The sequence below is a fragment of the Nerophis lumbriciformis genome, linkage group LG26 (assembly GCF_033978685.3).
Source record: "Nerophis lumbriciformis linkage group LG26, RoL_Nlum_v2.1, whole genome shotgun sequence".
Lineage (NCBI taxonomy): Eukaryota > Metazoa > Chordata > Actinopteri > Syngnathiformes > Syngnathidae > Nerophis > Nerophis lumbriciformis.
The window spans coordinates 9,380,052-9,405,525 of NC_084573.2; the positions used below are offsets into that span (position 1 = coordinate 9,380,052).

General features: G+C 36.5%; 2 protein-coding genes across 3 annotated transcripts in view; one reads left to right on the top strand and one right to left on the bottom strand.

The window, feature by feature from the left end:
• The window catches only part of ahsa1b (AHA1, activator of heat shock protein ATPase homolog 1b), a 30,932-nt gene extending 30,228 nt beyond the window's left edge, over positions 1-704 (top strand). Inside the window, exon 9 of the mRNA XM_061987425.2 lies at positions 71-704. Within this exon, the coding sequence (XP_061843409.1) occupies positions 71-243 (173 nt within the window). The 3' untranslated portion in view covers positions 244-704. The remainder of the gene's footprint in view (positions 1-70) is intronic.
• Positions 700-22,788, bottom strand: LOC133623932 (dr1-associated corepressor). 2 transcript variants are annotated; one of them, XM_061987426.2, is made up of 6 exons: positions 22,581-22,788; positions 17,418-17,490; positions 17,242-17,335; positions 17,033-17,149; positions 9,781-9,865; positions 700-1,011 (listed from the first exon to the last, which is right to left on the bottom strand). In XM_061987426.2, exons 1-6 carry the CDS (start codon positions 22,620-22,622, stop codon positions 985-987), a joined length of 438 nt encoding a protein of 145 aa, XP_061843410.2. In that variant the 5' UTR covers positions 22,623-22,788; the 3' UTR covers positions 700-984. The 2 variants fall into 2 exon arrangements, with proteins under 2 accessions (XP_061843410.2, XP_061843411.2); XM_061987427.2 differs by lacking the exon at positions 9,781-9,865 and having other exon boundaries at positions 928-1,011.
• Between the last annotated feature and the right edge of the window lie 2,686 nt (positions 22,789-25,474).

A 25,474-nucleotide genomic window follows, 5' to 3' on the forward strand; every position in this document is an offset into this window, starting at 1 on the left:
ATGACCCAAACTTCATATTTGCTAGAGAAAAGAATACAAACTAAGATGTCGCTTTATTTTTTATTTTTAGAGCATTACGCCACCGTCACGCTGCGCTTCGGGGACCGCAGCAGCGAGACGGAGCTGAAGGTGGACTGTCGAGGCGTCCCCGACAACGACGAGGAGCGTACGAAAGAGGGCTGGAAGAGATACTACTTTGAAGCCATCAAACAGACTTTTGGCTACGGGGCGCGGCTCTACTGAAAACTCTTTGGCTTTTAGATCATCATCATCCTCCACGAGGCTCATCTGTGTGCAAATGTTTTCATATTTAATTCCCAAGTCTGTTTTTAGTTGCCTCTCTTCAGTATTCAGTCCAATTTAAAAGGAGCAAGTGGGCGGAGCCTATGTGAGAAGAACCACTAATTGGCCTCGACAGCGATGTTATTGCTGAACTGAAAAATGAAATAAAAATGTTGGTTTGCCGTTAATTTCACAAACTGCTGCGAAACTGAATGTTGATTTTTTTTTACTCCAGGATGCAACTGTAGCGCCGATGCATGCACGACAGCACCTGCGCGTCCGCCCTTTCATGCAAGCATCTCGCCAAGCTCCTCCCCAGCTGGTCAGAGTCCTGCACAAATGTTTCTTCTCTTGGTTTTAGCGCTCCTATTTATATCCCCGTGTAAAAAGTCACCTTTATTGGAATAAAAGACATCACCGCGTGCGCTGCTCTTCTTTTTATTCTTCTCTCGACCACAGGAACTCGCTTTTTCATCCACACGCAAAGGTTTGCTCTTTCAACGTGCGGCAGTATGAAACAAAAGCTCCACGGGTTTGAAACTCGCACAAAGAGCCCACGAAAGAAAATGTCCTTTTAAAAAAAAAAAAGTAAGTGTTACTCTGCACTTAAACAAAAACCAAACTCAAAAGGCCGCTGTACGTTTCCCAACTGAAGTAACACTTCCCTTCATGTTGTCCGAAAAAGGAGGAAGCATCGTGGACTCACAAGCAGATTAAGAGCTCCGACTCCTGCGAGGGGGGAAAAAAAAGAAATATGTTTGAGGAGGAAGAGATAAACGAAACAACGTGGACGGCTTCACAGAGGTCACTGACAGGTGTGTGGTGTAATTCACATTGCAGCCTCAAGAGGTCACTGTTGTATAGCAGCTGACAGTCCAGTATGAAGAGAGTATGACCAATTTTACAACAGGCACCATGTTTGCTACAAAGGACGTGTGCGGCTCTGCCCGGATCACACTTGCCAACCTTGAGACCTCCAATTTCGGGGGGTTGGGGCGGGGGCGTGGTTAAGAGGGGAGGAGTATATTTACAGCTAGAATTCACCAAGTCAAGTATTTCATATATATATATATATATATATATATATATATATATATATATATCCCCGCGACCCGAAGGGAATAAGCGGTAGAAAATGGATGGATGGATATATATATATATACATATATATATATAAATAAAAGAAATACTTGAATTTCAGTGTTCATTTATTTACACATATACACCACACACACACACACACACAACACTCATCTACTCATTGTTGAGTTAAGGGTTGAATTGTCCATCCTTGTTCTATTCTCTGTCACTATCTTTCTAACCATGCTGAACACCCTCTCTGATGATGCATTGCTGTGTGGCACGCACAAAAGTGCTTTCATCAAATGCACTAGATGGCAGTATTGTCCTGTTTAAGAGTGTCACAACATTGCTGTTTACGGCAGACGGACTGCTTTACTGTAGACGTTCTTTATACTGTGGAAAAGCGGACTCAGGTCCGCATGGAGCTGGAGGGGGCGTGGCCTCCAGCTCCGCCTGAATTTCGGGAGATTTTCGGGAGAAAATTTGTCCCGGGAGGTTTTCGGGAGAGGCGCTGAATTTCAGGAGTCTCCCGGAAAATCCGGGAGGGTTGGCAAGTATGGCCCGGATGCATGCGGTTGCCTTCGTTTCTAGTATTTTGACGGAACACACCAAAATAATGTCTATATATAGTTTTAAACATGGTCCAGCTCATAAACCTACAGTGTACAGCTCTGGTAATGGCTACATTCGCACCCACCTGCACAAATGTACTTCAAAATGTAACAATCAAAATAAATATGACTTTTTGTTTTGTTTACTAGGGCATGCATATATAATATGCATTAGTTTGACCATTTAAAATCAACGATAATAAAAAGGAGATGCTTGGAAATAGCATAAATTTTCTTTTTTTTTATTATCGGTATCGTTTTTTAAAAATTTTTATTAAATCAACATAAAAAACACAAGATACACTTACAATTAGTGCACCAACCCAAAAAACCTCCCTCCCCCATTTAAATAATGTCTATATGTAGTTGTAAACATGGTCCAGCTCTGGTAGTGGGTACATTCGCACCCACATGCACAAATGTACTTCAAAATGTAACAATCAAAATAAATATGACTTTTTTGTTTTGTTTACTAAGGCATGCATATATAATATGCATTAGTTTGACCATTTAAAATCAACGATAATAAAAAGGAGATGTTTGGAAATAGCATAACTTTTCGTTTTTTTTTATTATCGGTATCGTTTTTTTAAATTGTATTTATTTTTTATTAAATCAACATAAAAAACACAAGATACACTTACAATTAGTGCACCAACCCAAAAAACCTCCCTCATTCACACAAAAGGGTTGTTTCTTTCTGTTATTAATATTGTGGTTCCTACATTATATATCAATATATATCAATACAGTCTGCAAGGGATACAGTCCGTAAGCACACATGATTGTGCGTGCTGCTGGTCCACTAATAGTACTAACCTTTAACACTTAATTTTACTCATTTTCATTCATTACTAGTTTCTATGTAACTGTTTTTATATTGTTTTACTTTCTATTTTATTCAAGAAAATGTTTTTAATTTATTTATCTTATTTTTTTTTTTTTTTTTTTTTTTTTTTTTAAAAGTACCTTATCTACACCATACCTGGTTGTCCAAATTAGGCATAATAATGTGTTAATTCCACGACTGTATATATCGGTATTTTGACGGAACACACCAAAATAATGTCTATATATAGTTTTAAACATGGTCCAGCTCATAAACCTACAGTGTACAGCTCTGGTAATGGGTACATTCGCACCCACCTGCACAAATGTACTTCAAAATGTAACAATCAAAATAAATATGACTTTTTGTTTTTGTTTACTAGGGCATGCATATATAATATGCATTAGTTTGACCATTTAAAATCAACGATAATAAAAAGGAGATGCTTGGAAATAGCATAAAAATGCCCCCAAAACCTGGAAAAACGCGATTCATAGCGTTACTTTTTGGTGTAACCATCATGAGCGTTCTGTTCAGGTATATTTCTTTTATTTTTTGATAAATCATATTTATGTATTACTAAATTTAAATAGGTATTAATCAATCTTTAAGCTGTGTGTATTGGATTTATTTAGAATTGTAGTTGAAACTTTTACAACCTTGTGTTGCGCTCATGATGGCGTAGCCAAACTAGATTTCATTTAATGATCTTATTTTGAATATTTATTCCCTTTTTTACATTTAGTATATTTAAACATTGAATACCGTATTTTTCGGAGTATAAGTCGCACCGGAGTATAAGTCGCACCTGCCGAAAATGCATAATAAAAAAGGAAAAAAACATATATAAGTCTCACTGAAGCCCGGCCAAACTATGAAAAAAACTGCAACTTATAGTCCGAAAAATATGGTACTTTTCAAATATCAATAAAATGCAATTGCCTTCATCTTATAGGGTAATGCTTAGTTACACCAAGTCATGAGCGTAACACTAAGCTTCATCACTTTGACTTGTGATATCTCTCATTCTGGTGGTGTTTTATGCTTTTTTTTTTCTTTTTGGAACATGTACTATACATATAATACAATAAAGTCCCATATAAAATTATGTTTCTAGCGATACTTTAATTTTGCCTTTGAAAGTAACACTCCAATGTCCATTAGTGGAGCTGTACACTACAATAAAACATTTTTATTTGGTCAAAAGTATAATTTTGTGGCCATATTTGACACATTGCTGCTGTGTTTCGGGACCAGCAGGCTAACACGCTCCAGACGGCGCTATAAACGTAAAAAAGTTTTTTCACAAAAGGACTTATTGCCCTCGTTTTAACTGTTTGCAAATGCAGCGAATCATTGGATTTCGGCCATAAAATGTTTGAATGTTATCGATAGCCAACATGTATTATTCTTGTGTTTCTTCACCATTGTTGGGCCGCCCACAATAATGTCTCTCAGCCGCAGCTGTACTCTGCTGTAATACAATTTTCCACCACTTGTGGCAGTAATGACAATATCAAACAAACGGAAGAAGTCTGGCGCTGAGGTCATAAAGAAGTTTCTTAAGCGCAAAAATGATGACTACTGTGGTGAAGCTGTATTTTCATTTGCAATTTAATTTTATGGACAGTTTAGTTAAAAAAAAAACATACTTATTATTAATCATCTAGTTGGAATGTACTTATTTTACCACTTATGAGTACTGTCAGAAAGTGATTTAGTTTTATCTTATTCTGACACAGTTTTTTGAGATGTTAGTTTTCCACGACATAGTGAATTTGCAAACAGCTAAGATTATGCACAAAGCTAACTACAATCTGCTACCCAAAAATATATAACAATTCTTCTCAACGAAAGAGGAGAAATATAATCTTTAGTGAAAAATGTAATTTAAAACATTTGTACGCGTGTGCAACACTTAAGACCTTCATTACATCAGTATGTGGAATTAAATTATGGAATGGATTAAGCAAAGAAATCAAACAATGTACTAATATAATCCACTTCAAGAAACTCTCCAAACTTAGTGTTTACAAAGTACAAAGAAGAAGAACCATGATGAACATTCTGAATTTATTTCATCCATTTTCTGGATAATCTTACTTATCTCACCATATGAAATATAACTTACTTCACTAATTATGTATTTATTTTTATTGTTATTACTTATGGAGTATATTGTGAATAAATTGAGAACAGGAAGTGAACAAAAGTTTTAGCAACTGTTATGTAAAGGAAAAGGGGTAGGATTAAATAAGCTCTGCTTCTTCCTACTTTTTTTTCCCGAACATGTTGAATAGAGGAACTGGAAATTGTGGTGCATCATGTTGTATGCATGCATGTTCCAAATAAACACAAACTCAACTCTTATTTTGGCGATCTAGTCTGGGACGTCATTTCCTGTTTGTCGCGTTCTCTGCGTAATGTTTACGGCATCGTGTGCGTGCCTGACTAAAATGCAAGTATACGGCGAATTAAACACTGTTATTAAAGCTAAAATGTATATAATGCGTTAAATGTAGCCTTAACTTCGTGTTTGTTTGCAACAATGTTTCTGCATGAAGATATAATTCGCCAGCTCAACTTTCGCTCTTTTAATGGCGACATACTTCCTCTTAGTAGTTACCCTATGTTACCGCAAGAGGGCGACACAGGCATGTTTAAAGCACTGTCTAAATCAACAGTGCTTATTCTCCATTCATTTCTAATGGACTGTTATACTAGTCCAATTAATTTGTATATTGGTTCTGTAACATATTATAGAGTATATTAAATATAACGTTATACATATCATGTTATATTATTGCATGTTATACTGCCTAAATGCATCCTAATCATTATTTGTATGTGTTTCCTTTAGACCACACACACACACACACATATACCACACACACTGACTTCAAGGATTAAAGAGTGCCTATAAGCACTCTCTACACTTTGACCGGAGTCCTTGTCCTAAGAAGCTATCAAATTAGCATTCCACATCCAGATTAACCTCCTCTATCACAAGTATCGTTTTATGCAGTAAATTAGCTGAGTATTGATTTTTGTAATCAGCCTGACCTAAGCCTTGATAATAATCCTCGTGATTACTGCATGCTTTCATTATCATTTGACAAGGTTTATCCTGTTCAACTGTAAAGTAAGTTAGATATAATTATTGAATAAGATTAAAATCAAGGGTAAGATTACTAATTCAGTGTCAATATTTGTGTAGGCCCCTCTGATGTGGAAAAGTCGGGCCCCGTGGTCAAAAAGGTTAAGATGCCCTGTATTATTCCAACTGACCTTTCATTTTGTAACATGCCAAGTGCACTTTTGTACTTATTTCCCCATATTTCTGCACAATAACTCAGATATGGTAACTAGGGATGTCCCGATCCAGGTTTTTGCACTTCCGATCCGATACCGATATTGTTTTTGCACTTCCGATCCGATACTGACCGATACTGGCCTATCCGAGCATGTATTAAAGTTTAAAGTTATTTAGCCTACTTAGTTGTCAGAATCATGTTGAAAAGGGTTTTAGTACTCTTTATAACAACTAGCCAGCTGAATTAGGGGAGTTTGAATAATACACAATGGTTGGTAACAAGAAACTGACCTGTTTATTCAAGGATAAACACAAAATTATACATGACAAACAGAAATGGCATCATTCAAACAAGGGCTGGGCGATATGGCCTTTTTTTAATATTGCGATATTTTAAGGCCATATTGCGATACACGATATATATCTCGATATTTTGCCTTAGCCTTGAATGAACACTTGATGCATATAATCACAGCAGTATGATAATTCTATGTGTCTACATTAAAACATTCTTCTTCATACTGCATTAATATATGCTACTTTTAAACTTTCATGCAGAGAGGTAAATGACAACTAAAAAAAAATCACTATTTTTTTCATACGGTGTTGATGTGGAAATGTTTGCCTCGGCATTTTGATGGTGTGGGCGTGTAGCACCGAATGGAGATAAGCGTCTCGACAGACGGTATAATATTTGAACAATGATGACGAAAACTGTTTTCTCTGTCGTGTCCGTGTGTCGAAAATTGTTATGCGCTTATTTTTTTAATTTGATTTTGTGCCTGGCATAGATTTGCCGTGCGCAGAGGACGCTTGAGCAGGCGCGCACCTTAGCGGCTGCGCTAGCATCACAGCTAACGTTAGCCATGCTGCTACCTCTCTGCTGGGAGAAGGCGTATACGTATGTGACGTATGAGGTGACAGTATGTGACGTGTGTAAGAAGGTGCGCTTGCTGTCTATGAGAGGGAGACACAGGAAAGAGTGAGAAGAGCCTGTCGTGTAATGCCAGCAGCTAAAAGCAACTGCGTGAGAATCCACAGACCTGTGGATGTGTTGAAGGTGTGCTGGAAAATGCGGAACGGAAATTAGGGAGCAGCAGAAAAGTGGAATGTATTATTTAAATAGGTGCGTTGGAAAACACGGACCGGAGTTTTTTAAAAACTGGATCTGAATCGGCATTTTCCCATGCCTTGCCGATACGCATTTTTTTGCAAATATCGGCGGCCGATCCGATCCAAATATCGGATCGGGACATCCCTAATGGTAACACCGGCAAGCAGGAAACATATTTTGCTTTATTCTTTGACGTATTTCTTGCCACTTTGTTATATATTTTTTAATGAGATATCCAGTTCATTTTGTTATCTATTATTACACCTAGAGATGTCCGATAATATCGGCCTGCCGATATTATCGGCCGATAAATGCGTTAAAATGTAATATCGGAAATTATCGGTATCGTTTTTTTTATTATCGATACCGTTTTTTTAATTTATTTTTTATTTTTTATTAAATCAACATAAAAAACACAATATACACTTACAATTAGTGCACCAACCCAAAAAACCTCCCTCCCCACTCATTCACACAAAAGGGTTGTTTCTTTCTGTTATTAATATTGTGGTTCCTACATCATATATCAATATATATCAATACAGTCAGCAAGGGATACAGTCTGTACGCACACATGATTGTGCGTGCTGCTGGTCCACTAATAGTACTAACCTTTAACAGTTAATTTGACTCATTTTCATTAATTACTAGTTTCTATGTAACTGTTTTTATATTGTTTTACTTTCTTTTTTATTCAAGAAAATGTTTTTTATTTATTTATCTTATTTTATTTTATAATTTTTTTTTAAAAGTACCTTATCTTCACCATTCCTGGTTGTCCAAATTAGGCATAATAATGTGTTAATTCCACGACAGTATATATAACGGTATCTGTAATTAAAAAGTTGGACAATATCGAAATATTGGCAAAAGGCCATTATCATACATCCTTAATTACACCCTAAATTTGGTGTCTTTTACTTTTAGTCCATCTATTTGTACTTGTGTTTGACTTTCTCTTCTGCTGTGACCGAATAGCATTACTTTAGTTTTACTGAAATTCAAAGATAGTTTGACAAAAACAGACTATCTCTTTAATATATTAAATTCTTCCGTTATTCTTTTTTGCATTAGCTTTTTTGGAACGCTAGCGAAGAAGCGCCACAAACCCACAGCATCAGCTCAAAGTTGGTAGCAAATATGGCGCCCTGCAGTCACGTGAGCGCCTTTGGACCAATTATTGAGGAGAAAGCCTGATACCGAGTTGGCCATCCTCTCTTTATAATAGGGGTGTAACGGTACGTGTATTTGTATTGAACCGTTTCGGTACCGGGGTTCCGGTTCGGTTCGGAGGTGTACCGAACGAGTTTCCACACGGACATATTAAGTAGCGTAACGCACGTTGTGTAAACAATGCACACCGAGGCACAACACACGGCAGTGTGTTGTGCCTCGGTGTGCGTTGTTTACTCAAAATGCCGGACATTTGAGGCATTTAAGAAACTCCGCCCTGACAGCTCCGCAAAAGAGGACATGTCCGATGAAAAGAGGACGTATGGTCAGTCTATCGTAGCCCGTTAGTTTCTTAAATGCCTCAAATGTCTGGCATTTTGAGTTAGGGATGCGTGTATTTTCAATGTATGTTCAGGGTTAAGAAGGGGTTAAAAACAAAACAAATTGTGCGCGCAGCAGCATTGGTGAGGGAGGGGCAGAGACAGAGAGAGAGAGAGAGTTATGATAAACGCGCATGCGTCGTCAGGCTCTGCTTTTTATCCATAGATTTATCACATTTAATTTTTTATTATCTATAGCAGGGGTGTCAAAAGTGTGCCATTTGCGGCCCACAGCTAATGTTTTAAAGGCCCACGGCACATTCTAAAAATACTATTAAAACAAACAAAAACATAACAAAAGTTAAATAAAGAAGCTTAAAGGTTAAATGTAATTTAAAATAAGTTGCAATGTTGACTAATAAAACAAAGCTGTTTTTTTGTCTTTCAAACTGTCATTGCTCAAAACATAATATTGAATCAAAATCAATGTTATTATGAATCCAAAGTTCCCATTACTTCACATCAAATATATTCCACCAAGAAAAATATTTTTGGTGGAAGATTTTGCAAATTTGGTAAATAAATAACCCAAAAATGTATATTTTGTTGTTTTCTTACTGTACCGAAAATGAACCGAACCGTGACCTCTAAACCGAGGTACGTACCGAACCGAAATTTTTGTGTACCGTTACACCCCTACTTTATACACTGCTGTGAGTTAATACTGGACAAAAAGACAACTAGTTACGCACATGCAGCGTGGAAAAAAATAAATAATCGCACATTGCAACACTGAGAAAGCCACTTTTGTTCGTTTTAATTCAATTTCTTTCCCTTTGTGATGTGAAATAATAACGATAATGAAATGATCAACATCGGTTGCATGTACGGACCAAACAGCGCAACCACAGGAAATGAAAAAGTACTTTATCATTTAACCTTTCTCTTGCTGCGTTTTTATACCTGTGTTAGTTTAGCCATAATTGACGTGAATGTTACAACTTACACTAACAGGTAATAATCGTGAGTGTTGTAAGGATAGTGAGAGAGTTTACACTGGAGCTGGAGTCCAGGCTTTGCCGTGGTGCACTCTCTTTCGATTCGGCTGTTTTTTGGAGCAAGACGCTGGGTCGCTGGGCCCTGCACACAGCAAAGTGACAAACATGATTTGGGATCGGGGGTGTCCGCATTCTTTGCAGCATGGAGAAAAAGTAAAAAGGATGCTCCTTTGATACATTTTGTAGATAAACATAGGCTATTTCAGGGGTCGGCAACCCGCGGCTCTAGAGCCGCATGCGGCTCTTTAGCGCCGCCCTAGTGGCTCACTGGAGCTTTTTCAAAGATGTATGAAAAATGGAAAAAGATGAGGGAAAAAAAAAAAAAGTTTTTGTTTTAATATGGTTTCTGTAGGAGGACAAACATGACACAAACCTCCCTAATTGTTATAAATCCTACTGTTTATATTAAACATGCTTCACTGATTCGAGTATTTGGCGAGCGCTGTTTTATCCTACTAATTTTGGCGGTCCTTGAACTCACCCTAGTTTGTTTACATGTATAACTTTCTCCGACTTTCTAGGACGTGTTTTATGCCACTTCTTTTTCTGTCTCATTTTGTCCACCAAACTTTTAACGTTGTGCATGACTGCACAAAGGTGAGTTTTGTTGATGTTATTGACATGTGTAGAGTACTAATCAGACATATTTGGTCACTGCATGACTGCAAGCTAATCGATGCTAACATGCTATTTAGGCTAGCTATATGTACATATTGCATCATAATGCCTCATTTGTAGCTATATTTGAGCTCATTTAGTTTCCTTTAAGTCCTCTTAATTCAATTTATATCTCATGACACACTATCTGTATCTAATATGGCTTTTAATTTTTTTGCGGCTCCAGACAGATTTGTTTTTGTATTTTGGGTCCAATATGGCTCTTTCAACATTTTGGGTTGCCGACCCCTGGGCTATTTGAACAAAACACACATAATAACTTTGAGTCACGGGTGACCTCAATAATCAGTTCATTTTATTTGTGTGATATTCTGAAGGGCCAATAAACAGGCATCAAGGACGAGTTCACACGACCGTAACACATTCTTGATAAAACGACAAGCCGATACGAGTCAAAAATCTAACTATGAATGTCCTAACTACCGTATTTTTCGGAGTATAAGTCGCTCCGGAGTATAAGTCGCACCGGCCGAAAATGCATAATAACGAAGGAAAAAAACATATATAAGTGGCACTGGAGTATAAGTCGCATTTTTTGGGGAAATGTGTTTGATAAAAGCCAACACCAAGAATAGACATTCGAAAGGCAATTTAAAATAAATAAAGAATAGTGAACAACAGGCTGAATAAGTGTACATTATATGAGGCATAAATAACCAACTGGTATGTTAACCATACTTGCCAACCCTCCCGAATTTTCCGGGAGACTCCCGAAATTCAGCGCCTCTCCTGAAAACCTCCCGGGACAAATATTCTCCCGAAAATCTCCCGATTTTCAGCCGGAGCTGGAAGCCACGCCCCCTCCAGCTCCATGCGGACCTGAGTGAGGACAGCCTTTTTTCATGACGGGAGGACAACAGGGTGACAAGAACTAAATCATCCAGACTAGAGATAAATTGTATTATTATGTTTATCTTACCTAAAAATAAATATATTTATTAATTTACAAAAAAAAAACTAAATACATGTTTACTATATTTTGCTAAAAACATCAAAATTAATTGTATTTTTATTTGTATTTTTTCCTGACTCCTTATTACATCCAGCCATAGAATTATACATTAAAATAAACATATTTGAAATAATTGATTTTGAATTATCATAATAATTCATTTAAAATGACCATATTTAATTATTAAAACAATTGCTTGTTTATCAACAACTTTAGCATTTTATTCATTACATTTTGAAACTCTCAGAAGCCAAGTTATGTTATATTCCTTAATATTTATTTATGCAAGTTTGAAGTATCAATTATCTAAACACAGTTTTGTTTGCATATTTTCAGGATGTAGATATATATATATATATATATATATATATATATATATATATATATATATATGTATGAAATACTTGACTTGGTGAATTCTAGCTGTCAATATACTCCTCCCCTCTTAACCACGCCCCCAACCACGCCCCGCCCCACCCCCGACCACGCCCCTACCCCCCTCCTCCCGAAATCGGAGGTCTCAAGGTTGGCAAGTATGATGTTAACGTAACATATTATGGTAAGAGTCATTCAAATAACTATAACATATAGAACATGCTATACGTTTACCAAACAATCTGTCACTCCTAATCGCTAAATCCCATGAAATCTTAGACGTCTAGTCCAGGGGTCGGCAACCTAAAATGTTGAAAGAGCCATATTGGACCAAAAATACAAAAACAAATCTGTCTAGAGCCGCAAAAAAATTAAAAGCCATATTACATACAGATAGCGTGTCATGAGATATACATTTAATTAAGAGGACTTAAAGGAAACTAAATGACCTCAAATATAGCTACAAATGAGGCATAATGATGCAATATGTACATATAGCTAGCCTAAATAGCATGTTAGCATCGATTAGCTTGCAGTCATGCAGTGACCAAATATGTCTGATTAGCACTCCACACAAGTCAATAACATCAACAAAACTCACCTTTGTGCATTCATGCACAACGTTAAAAGTTTGGTGGACAAAATGAGACAGAAAAATAAGTGGCATAAAACACGTCCTAGAAAGTTATACATGTAAACCAGGGGTGCTCATTACGTCGATCGCGAGCTACCGGTCGATCTCGGAGGGTGTGTCAGTCGATCACCAGCCAGGCATTAAAAAAATAGTTCTAAAAATGAGCGATCATAAATCTTCACTATGACGTCACTTTCGTCACTTGATTGACATTCACGGCACCCGAGGGTCTTCTGAGATGACGCTGGCTGCTGCCAGCTCATTAAAATTACCGACTGGAAGGCGAGAAACACTTTATTTCAACAGACTCTGGTGCCGTACCTGTCGTCAAAACGCCAAAGACCGACTGCACAGTTGCATAATAAAAGCTCTGCTTCATCCTGCCTGCGCTAACAAAACGAGTCTCAGAAAGCTGGCGTGCACAAGCTAGCAAGCTACGGAGTTTGCCGACAATGTATTTCTTGTAAAGTGTATACAAAGGAGTACGGAAGCTGGACAAATAAGATGCCAAAAACCAACCACTTTCATGTGGTATTGGACAGAAAGGAGGACTTTTTTCTCCTCCATTCGAAAATGCGGACGTTTTTAGCACCACTGTCTGACTCCAATCAATGCAAGTCATCAGAATCAGGTAATACACCAACTTATATTCTTGTCTTCATGAAAGAAAGGAATCTATATGTGTTAAACATGCTTGTATTATCTTTAAACACCTTAACTTGTTAACAATATTAACTATATGTGTTAAACATGCTTGTATTATCATTAAACACCTTTAACTTGTTAACAATATTAACTATATGTGTTAAACATGCTTGTATTATCTTTAAACACCTTTAAGTTGTTAACAATATTAACTATATGTATTAAACATTCTTGTATTATCATTAAACACCTTTAACTTGTTAACAATATTAACTATATGTGTTAAACATGCTTGTATTATCTTTAAACACCATAACTTGTTAACAATATTAACTATATGTGTTAAACATGCTTGCATTATCTTTAAACACCTTTAACTTATTAACAATATTAACTATATGTGTTAAACATACTTGCATTATCATTAAACACCTTTAACTTGTTAACAAAAACATATATTTCATAAATAAGTAAATATAAATTATATATATGAATGAGGTAGATCCCCACGACTTGATCAATTGAAAAGTAGCTCGCCTGCAGAAAAAGTGTGAGCACCCCTGATGTAAACAAACTACGGTAAGTTCAAGGACCGCCAAAATTAGTGGGACAAAACGGCGCTCGCCAAATACTCGAATCAGTGAAGCATGTTTAATACAAACAGTGTGCTTTATAACAATTGGGGAGGTTTGTGTCATGTTTGTCCTCCTACAGAAACCATATTAACACAAAAAATACATTTTTTTCCCCTCATCTTTTTTCATACATTTTCGAAAAAGCTCCAGAGAGCCACTAGGGCGGCGCTAAAGAGCCGCATGTGGCTCTAGAGCCGCGGGTTGCCGACCCCCGGTCTAGTCTCTTACGTGAATGAGCTAAATAATATTATTTGATATTTTACGGTAATGTGTTAATAATTCCACACATAAGTCGCTCCTGAGTATAAGTCGCACCCCCGGCCAAACTATGAAAAAAACTGCGACTTATAGTCCGAAAAATACGGTACTCCAAATTGGCCTCTGAAACGAGACAAATTCCCATTAGCAACGTGGCCAGGGCGGAGTTTTCATCCATCCATTTTCTATATAAAACACAGCTGCTACTTTGTCGCCATCTGGTGGCCAACAAGATTCAGTGGACATTAATTGAACATCAATGTTAAGTTAAAGTACCAATGATCGTCACACACACACACTAGGTGTGGCGAATTTACTCTCCGCATTTGACCCATCACCCTTGATCACCCCCTGGGAAGTGAGGGGAGCAGTGAACAGCAGCGGTGGCCGCGCCCGGGAATCATTTTTGGTGATTAAACCCCCAAATCACCCTTGATGCTGAGTGTCAAGCAGGTGTTCAAGTTAATGATGACATACGACGAGGTAGCATACTTCTAAGAAGGCGCCAAGTATTAAATGCACTATTTGCAGGTGTAAACATAAAAACTTAGCGAAAAACCAGCATTAAAAACGTTAGCATTCTGACGTCAGCATGCTAATATGAGAGCCGTAAGAATACTTCCAAAATGGCACCATGTATCAAAATTAGAGATGTCCGATAATATGCTTTAAAATGTAATATCGGAAATTATCGATATCGGTTTCAAAAAGTACAATTTATGACTTTTTAAAACGCCGCTGTACGGAGCGGTACATATCCGGTAAAACACGGATGTAGGGCATACTTGCCAACCCTCCCGATTTTCCCGGGAGACTCCCGACTTTCAGTGCCCCTCCCGAAGATCTCCCGGGGCAACCATTCTCCCGAATTTCTCCCGATTTCAGTATTGGGGGCGTGCCTTAAAGGCACTGCCTTTAGCGTCCTCTACAACCTGTCGTCACGTCCGCTTTTCCTCCATACAAACAGCGTGCCGGCCCAGTCACATAATATATGCGGCTTATACACACACACATAAGTGAATGCCAGGCATACTTTATCAACAGCCATACAGGTCACACTGAGGGTGGCCGTATAAACAACTTTAACACTGTTACAAATATGCGCCACACTGTGAACCCACACCAAACAAGAATGACAAACACATTTCAGGAGAACATCCGCACCGTAACACAACATAAACACAACAGAACAAATACCCAGAAACCCTTGCAGCACTAACTCTTCCAGAACGCTACAATATACACCCCCCCCATCTCCCGAATTCGCAAGTATGCAATAATGTGTTTAAGTTCATGATGACATACGACGAGGTAGCATTCTTCTAAGATGGCACCAAGTATCAAACGCACTATTTGCAGGTGTAAACATAAAAATGTAGATAAAAACGTTAGCATTCTGACGTCAGCACGCTAATATAAGAGCCGTAAGCATACTTCCAAAATGGCACTATGTATCAAAATTAGGGCTGCAACTAACAACTAATTTGATAATCGATTAATCTGTCGATTGTTACTTCGATTAATCGATTAATAATCGGATAAAAGAGACAAACTACATTTCTATCTTTTCCAGTATTTTATTGAAAAAAAATTGTTTCTCAGCTGTTTGTAAATGTGGCAGTTTATAAATAAAGGTTTATTAAAAAAAACAATTAAAAAAAACCCAAAAAAACAAAAGTAGCCTCTGCGCATGCGCATAGCATAGATCCAACGAATCGATGACTAAATTAATCGCCAACTATTTTTATAATCGATTTCAATCGATTAGTTGTTGCAGCCCTAATCAAAATCAATGATTGTTAGGTTTAAACATACCAAATTAGCAATAAACGTTAGCATGCTAACGTCAGCATGCTAATACAAGAGATGTTAGCATACTTCCAAGATGGCGCCAAGTATCAAAATCAATGATTGTTAGGTTTAAACATGCAAAAATTAACTAAAAAGTTAGATAAAAAACCATTAACCATGCTAATACAAGAGACGTTAGCATACTTCCAAGATGGCGCCAAGTATCAAAATTAAAGATTGTTAGGTTCAAACATACAAAATTAGCTGAAAAGCTAGCAAAAAACGTTGGCATGCTAACGTTCTCACAAGTATGCGAACAGTTAACGTTAGCACACTCGACAGTACCGAATATCACAAACCAGGATTTTTAGGTTTAAACATACAAAAATAGCTCTAAAAGCTAGCATGAAAGATTAGCATACATCCAAGATGGTGGCAAGTATCAACATTCATGAAATTTTGTCATGTCTGTGTAATCATGTTTTGTTTTAGTCATGTTTTGTTTAGTTATTGACTCTTTAGTTTCTGGCTTTTTACTCCCTTGTCTTGTTTCCATGATTACCCATTAGTTTCACCTGTTCCACGTTTGGACTCATTGTGCACTCTTGTTTGTCACCATAGCAACCCATTAGTTTTCACCTGTCACGTCACGCACCTGTTTCACGTTTTGAGTCACGCACCTGTTTTCGTTAATCATGTCTGTAGTATTTAAGTTCATTGTTTTCAGTTTGTCGTTCTGACGACATCCCGCATTTATGCTTCTGCACACTCTCCACACCCTTATGACCCTTGCTGCTCTTTTTTCATGCCGGTTCCATGCCAAGTAAGATTTTGTTTATTAAGCCACAGTTAGTGTTTTTTGTTGTTCATAGTTTCTGCCTTTGTGCAAGTATTTGTTTTCATAGCCAAGTCGTTTTCTCCGCCACTGTGCGCGCTTTTCGTTTGTACTCTTTTGTAGTTATAGTGTTTGAATAAAAATGTACTTACATTCCCGTCTCGCCCGAGCCAACTTTCCGTTGCATCCCGGAAAAGCAAACACCCAGGACCAAGTCATGACAATTTTAGGTTTAAACATTGAAAATGAGCTAAAAATCTAGAAAAAGATGCTAAGGTTTTCACAGCCATGAATTCAAGACTATTGTGAGAAGTCAGTTGGTCATCATGAGAAGAACAACGGACCAAACAGTCAGGATTGTTGTGCAGAAACACACTTCTGGTAGCTGAGTGATCTAGCACAATCATAAGTACGACAACAGCGGATGACGTGACAAACAAGCCCACCTGTACATTGGCCACATGTGTAGTCCCCTGTTGTCCTCCTGTGTCGTCGGAAACGAGGCTCGCTCCGCCAGGTCTTTGAGGAAGTGGAAGAGCCTCTCCGACTCGATGCACTGCTTCCTGGCGCCGCACAAACACGAATACGCACCCTTTCAGTCGCCGTGGTTACCCGACAGTCCATGTGGGACGTCGGGCCACGGAAGAGAACTCACATGTGCGCCACGGACACCACGCCGCTGCACTTGGACTCTGTGATCGAACACGCTTGAGTGAGCAGAGACTTCAGGAACATCTCCAGGACCCGTGCTGACCTCGGAGGTTCAGGACCATGTCTCACACTTATTTCTAGTCCGTGGACACAAATAGTGAAACGTGGTGAAAAGGATACAGATGATGACAGGCACCGCCATCGCCATCCTCCCCACCTCAGCGTTCTTCTGCATGATCTTTTTGATGCGACCCTTGACAACAAACCATTCCTGGGGTGACCATTCCATTCAACACCATTCTCGCAATATGGTATTATAATTAGAATGACACTTTCCCAAAACAGGTTACAGGTTAGAAAATCTCCTTCTGGTTGCATGGAGAAGGCCTAAGAAAATATTTTAAGGCACAAGACATTGAAACAACGTTGAGAACATGTTGAATTAGGTCCTGACATTGAGCAACTCAAACATAACGTTGAAACAACATGCTTTTTGACAACGTTTAATCAATGTTGGGTTGTGACGTTGATTTGACCATTGAAATTTGGTCATTTCCCAACCATTATACTACAACACAAATACAACGTTGAAACAACATGCTTTTTGACAACGTTTAATCAATGTTGGGTTCTGACGTTGATTTGACCATTGAAATTTGGTCATTTCCCAACCATTATACTACAACACAAATACAACGTTGAAACAACATGCCTTTTGACAACGTTTAATCAATGTTGGATTCTGATGTTGTTTTGACCATTGAATTTTGGTCATTTCCCAACCAATATTCTACAACACAAATACAACGTTGAAACAACATGCTTGTTGACAACGTTAAATCAATGTTAGGCTCTGACGTAGATTTGACAATTGAATTTTGACCATTTCCCAACCAATATACAAAGTTGAAACAACATGGTTTTTGACAACGTTTAATCAATTTTGGGTTCTGATGTTGATTCGACCATTGAAATTTGGTCATTTTCCAACCAATATTCTACAACTCAAACCTAACGTTGAAACAACATGCTTTTTGACGATGATTAATCAATGTCAGGTTGTGATGTTGATTTGACCATTTAATTTTGGTCATTTCCCAACCAATATACAACGTTGACACAACATGCTTTTTGACGTTTTATCAACGTCAGGTTGTGACGTTGATTTGACCATTGAATTTTGGTCATTTCCCAACCAATATTCTACAACACAAATACCACGTTGAAACAACATGCTTTTTGACAACGTTTAATCAATGTCAGGTTGTGACGTTGATTTGACCATTGAATTTTGGTCTTTTCCCAACCAATATTTTACAACATAAGTACAACGTTGAAACAACATGCTTTTTGAACATGTTTAATCAATGTTGGGTTCTGACGTAGATTTGACCATTGAATTTTGGTCTTTTCCCAACAAAAATACAACGTTGAAACAACATGCTTTTTGACGGCGTTCAATCAATGTCAGATTCTGACGTTGATTTGACCATTTAATTTTGGTAATTTCCCAACCAATATTCTACAACACAAATACAACGTTGAAACAACATGCTTGTTGACAACGTTAAATCAATGTTAGGCTCTGACGTAGATTTGACCATTGAATTTTGATCATTTCCCAACCAATCTACAACGTTGAAACAACATGCTTTTTGACGACGTTTTATCAACGTCATTTTCCAACCAATATTCTACAACTCCAACCTAATGTTGAAACAACATGCTTTTTGACGATGGTTAATCAATGTCAGATTGTGACGTTGATTTGACCATTGAATTTTGGTCTTTTTCCAACCAATATTCGACAACACAAATACAACGTTGAAACAACATGCTTGCTGAGAACGTTAAATCAATGTTAGGCTCTGACGTAGATTTGACAATTGAATTTTGACCATTTCCCAACCAATATACAAAGTTGAAACAACATGCTTTTTGACAACGTTTAATCAATTTTGGGTTCTGATGTTGATTTGACCATTGAAATTTGGTCATTTTCCAACCAATATTCTACAACTCCAACCTAATGTTGAAACAACATGCTTTTTGACGATGATTAATAAATGTCAGGTTGTGACGTTGATTTGACCATTGAATTTTGGTAATTTCCCAACCAATATTCTACAACACAAATACAACGTTGAAACAACATGCTTGTTGACAACGTTAAATCAATGTTAGGCTCTGATGTAGATTTGACCATTGAATTTTGATAATTTCCCAACCATTTTACAACGTTGAAACAACATGCTTTTTGACAACGTTTTATCAACGTCAGCTTGTGCCGTTGATTTGACCATTGAAATTTGGTCATTTCCCAACCAATATTCTACAACTCCAAGCTAATGTTGAAACAACATGCTTTTTGACGATGATTAATCAATGTTAGGCTCTGACGTAGATTTGACCATTGAATTTTGATCATTTCCCAACCAATATACAACGTTGAAACAACATGCTTTTTGACAACGTTTTATCAACGTCAGCTTGTGCCGTTGATTTGACCATTGAAATTTGGTCATTTCCCAACCAATATTCTACAAGATAAATACAACGTTGAAACAACATGTTTTTTGACAACGTTTAATCAATGTTGGGTTCTGACGTAGATTTGACCAATGAATTTTGGTCATTTCCCAACAAATATACAACGTTGAAACATGCTTTTTCAAAACGTTTTATCAACGTCAGCTTGTGCCGTTGATTTGACCATTGCAATTTGGTCATTTCCCAACCAATATTCTACAACATGCTTTTTGACAACGTTTAATCAATGTCAGGTTTCATTTCCCAACCGTCAACGTTGTCTCAATTTACAAATACAACTATTTTGCAACGTTGTTTCAAACTCAGTTTTACAAGAAATGTATCAATGTTGTATCAATGTCCTTTGCTTGCTGAGGTGAGTCTTAAAAACTATTTGTTTTTAATTATTTACTTTTTTTTAATAGATTTTTCAAACTTATGAATCGATTTAGAATCAGGGTGAATAGAAATCGCAATTCAGATGTTTTTTTGTGTGCACCCCTACAAATGTATCGTTTGGTACAATATTTATAATTAAGCTTTTTCAAAACAGTTTAAAAAGCTCCTTCTGGTTGCATGGAAATGACCTAAAAATGTATTTTTATTAAAAAAATTATTTCAATTTTTTTTAATTAAATAAGAATCGCAATTCGGATGTGAATCGATTTTTAATGTGCCCCCCTACAAATCGATTCCCGCAATGTTTTGGTAGAATAATCTTAATGGAAGTTTTCCAAAACAGGTTACAGATTAGAAAATTTGCTGGCATGGAGATGGCCTTAAAACATGTTTTTCAAAATTAATTCTTCTAAAAATTTTTTTTTAAAAAGATAAATAAATTTTAATCGAAACATTTTTTTTAAATTGATTTTAACAAATTATGAATCTATTTAGAATCAGGATGAATATATATTTTTTCTGCACCCCTACATATGGAAATGGACTAAGAATGTATTTGAAATGAAATCTTATTTAAAAAAAAGTTTTTTATTATTACTTTTTAAAATTAGGAATTGATTTTGAATTGGGATGAATAAGAATCGCAATTCAGATGTGAATAGTTTTTTTGTGCACCCCTACAAATGTATCAGTTGGTATAATAATTATGATTAAACTTCTTCAAAACAGGTTACAGGTTAGAAAAACAAATTCTAGTCGCATGAAAATGGCCTAAAAACATATTTTAAAAAAAAGATTCTTATACAAAAAATGTATACAATTTATTAGAATTTTTTTAATAGATTTTTGAAAATTATGAATCGTTTTAGAATTGCATGGAAATGGCCCAATTTTTATTTTTTTTATATGAAAAAAAAATTACTCTTTTTTTTCTTAACTGATTTCTGAAAATAACTAAGAATCGCGACTCGGATGTGAATCGTTTTTTTGTGCAGCCCTACAAATCGATTCTCGCAGTGTATCATTTGGTATAATAATTATAATGTAAGTTTTCCAAAACAGGTTTCAGGTTAGAAAAACTCATTCTGGTTCCATGGAAATGGCCTAAAAACGTCCATCCATCCATCCATTTTACTACCGCTTATTCCCTTCGGGGTCGCGGGGGTCGCTGGAGCCTATCTCAGCAACAATCGGGCGGAAGGCGGGGTACACCCTGGACAAGTCGCCACCTTATCACAGGGCCAACACAGATAGACAACATTCACACTCACATTCACACACTAGGGCCAATTTAGTGTTGCCAATCAACCTATCCCCAGGTGCATGTATTTTTAAAAATGTATTCTTATTAAAAAAAATGTTGACTTTTGAAATTGAACAAGAATCACGATTCGGATGGGAATCGTTTTTTTCGTGCACACCGACAAATCAATTCTCGCAACGTATTATTTGGTATATTAATCATAAAGAAAGTTTTCCAAAACAGGCTACAGATTAGAAAAACTCCTTCTGGTTTGCATGGAGAGGGCCTACTAAAAACATATTTTTTATATTAATTCTTATTAATAAAAAATAAAAAAAAGAAGTTAAATATATTAAAATAAAATGAAAACATTTTTGAATAATTTTTGAAAATTATGAATCTAGAATAGAATAGAAATCGCAATTTAGATGTGAATTGTTTATTGTGCACCCCAACAAATCAATTTTAGCAATGTATTATTTGGTATAATAATTATAATAAAACTTTTTCAAAACAGTTTACAAGGGCGCCTTCTAATTGCATGAAAATGGCCTAAAAGATATTTAAAAAAATGTATTCCTATTTAAAGAAATATTTTAAAAAATAAAAATTTTAATCGATTTAAAAAAATTTAAAATCTATTTAGAATTGGGATGAATAGAAATTGCGATTTGGATTTAACCGATTTTTTGGTGCACCCCCATTATACGCTGACTGATGAGTCCAAAAAGTCCCAGGACACAACATTAGGTACAACTGCGCTGTTGCATATGACGTCACGTCCGCTTTGCTTCATCGCGGTGAGGGCAAACAAGTTTGGGCCCAGCGATAAATGAAGTGGAAGACGCCTTCGTGAGTGAAGAATTTGGGCTGAAAAGTCTGCTTCTACAAAATCAATAATGGTTATTTATAATTGGTATACATCAATATATTCATTATTATGCTCATATTAAGAGACTTTTCCTCAAATTTCCATCCTCTCGTTGAAAAAGTAGTTTCTCTGTATTTAAATGCATCACTAAAGTTATGCAACCGCACGTTAAGGTCAGGTAAAGGAGAGAGTTTTGAGATTTCCGACAGCACTTGAAAGCATCACAGCGCCATGCTAGCAGTCAGCTAAACATGAGCTTTAAAAAAGGTCGTAAATCAAACTTATCAGAGTCAACACTCACCGGCGGGAAGCGAACACTGTATCGTCTCTTGTTTCCTGGCATCTAAACGTGTCCACGCCGCGCGGCTCCTTCACATGTTTCATGTTTTGTCCCCGAAGCGTCGCCGCGTCCATTTGTTTACCTTCTTCGGCGGGAAGGAAGGAAGCTAACTAGCTAGCCGGCTAGTTGAGTGACAGGTGCACCTGACCCCCGACGATGACGTCACCAATAGGCGCTTTTTTTCTAAAAGATTATTGAACAATTGGACATACTAACACAATAAGACATTTTTACTTTAAAATATTGGCAATTTGTAGGATGAGCATATAAAATATGAACATTAACATACAACCCACCTATACAGGACAAGATAAGGGAAAAATATAGAAAGACAATACAAGAAACTAATATTCCATCCATTTTCTACCGCTTGTCCCTTTTTGGGGGTTGCGGGGGGTGCTGGAGCCTATCTCAGCTGCATTCGGGCGGAAGGCGGGGTACACCCTGGACAAGTCGCCACCTCATATTGACATGGAAAAATAATAAAACTAATCGGCAGTTGCAATTTAATAAATATATAGGACATCCGAAAAATATTCACAGCGCTTCACTTTTCCCACATTTTGTTGTGTTACAGTCTTACTCCTCTAAATTTTTCACACAATAACCCACAATAACAATGTGAAAACCCATCCATCCATCTTCTTCCGCTTATCCGAGGTCGGGTCGCGGGTGCAGCAGCCGAAGCAGTGAAGCCCAGACTTTCCTCTCCCCAGCAACTTCGTCCAGCTCATCCCGGGGGGATCCCGAGGCATTCCCAGGTCAGCCGGGAGACATAGTCTTCCCAACGTGTCCTGGGTCTTCCACCGTAGCCTCCTACCGTGATGCATGTCTGAGATGTGTTGTATCCCAAATAGCTGCAATCGCGCGTTCTGATACAGTCTGCTTTGCCAGTCCAAAAGCACTTGCCGTTTTCCGTAGTTAGTCTTCCCTCGACGGCCAGGTAATACAAAGCACACACTACCTTTTTTTTATCACATCCACGGGAGCCCGCATTCTCGTTGTCTCTCCTTCGAAAAATGGAAGCAGTTTTTGGTAAGTACAATCACAGCTGACCTCGACATTACACAAAACACAGTTAAAATGCATAAAAATAATGCAAAAAAAGCGTAAAAGATTCAAAAATATTAAAAATAATAAAAATCACAATAAATACTAAACATTATTTTCATAAAACACAGTTAAAATGCATAAAATAGTGCAAAAAAAGTGAAAGATTGAAAAAATATTATAAATGATTAAAATCACAAATACTAAAAACTCTATACATAAAACACAGTTCAAATGCATACAAATAGTGCAAAAAAAGTGTGTAAGATTACAAAATATTAAAAAGAATAAAAATCACAATAAATACTAAATATATACATAAAACAGTTAAAATGCATAAAATATTGCAAAAAAGGAAAAGATTAAAAAAATATAAATGATTAAAATCACAAATACTAAAAACTCTATACATAAAACACAGTTAAAATGCATAAAAATAGTGCAAAAAAGCGTGTAAGATAAAAAAATATTAAAAAGAATAAAAATCACAATAAATACTAAACATTATATACATAAAACACAGTTAAAATGCATAAAATAGGGCAAAAAAAGTAAAAGATTCAAAAAATATTATAAATGAATAAAATCACAAATACTAAAAACTCTATACATAAAACACAGTTAAAATGCATAAAAATAGTGCAAAAAAAGCGTGTATGGTTAAAAAATATTAAAAATATTAAAAATCACAATATATACTATACATTATATACATAAAACACAGTTAAAATGCATAAAAACAGTGCAAAAAAAGCGTATAGTCATATACGATTAAAAAATATTACAAATAATATAAATTGCAATAAATACTAATTGTTCTATACATAAAACACAGTTAAAATGCATAAAACAGTGTATATAATATTAGAAAACGTTTTTGGTTTTTTTAGAGAGAGATTTTTGCAAATTTATTAAAAAAAAAAAAAAAAGAAATCTATTTTGCATAAGTATTCATTATGATATGTTTGGCTCCAGCACCCCCCCGCGACCCCAAAAGGGACAAGCGGTAGAAATGGATGGATGGATGGATGTTTGTGTATTTATGCGTTAATTCGTAGAAAGGGACGTTACACATAAGAACGTAAGCTGCTCAAACAGCTATTTTTGTATTTTCGTATTGGCCAGCCAAAATAAAGATAAAAAATAAATATAATTTTTTAAAAAACACACGTTTTTACATATAAATTATATGATCAGATTATTTTTTAAAACATGATGACTTTAAATAAGGAAAAAATCAAATGAGTTCAAACCCCGGCCGAGTCATACCAAAGACTATAAAAATGGGACCCATTACCTCCCTGCTTGGCACTCAGCATCAAGGGTTGGAATTGGGGGTTAAATCACCAAAAATGATTCCTGGGCACGGCCACCGCTGCTGCTCACTGCTCACCTCACCTCCCAGGGTGTGAACAAAGGGGTGGGTCAAATGCAGAGGACACATTTCACCACGCCTAGTGTGTGTGTGAGACAATCAGAATCAGAAATACTTTAATAATCCCCAAAGGGAAATGAACATTTTCAGCACAATCCCATTCAAGAGCAGACAAACATTACAGGGAGACAGAACAGGATCGAACATTACAGGGAGACAGAACAGGATCAAACATTACAGGGAGACAGAACAGGACCAAAAAACCGTAAAAGATTAAAAAAATATTATGAATGATTAAAATCACAAATACTAAAAACTCTATACATAAAACACAGTTAAAATGCATAAAAATAGTGCAAAAAAGCATGTAAGATTAAAAAATATTAAAAAGAATAAAAATCACAATAAATACTAAACATTATATACATAA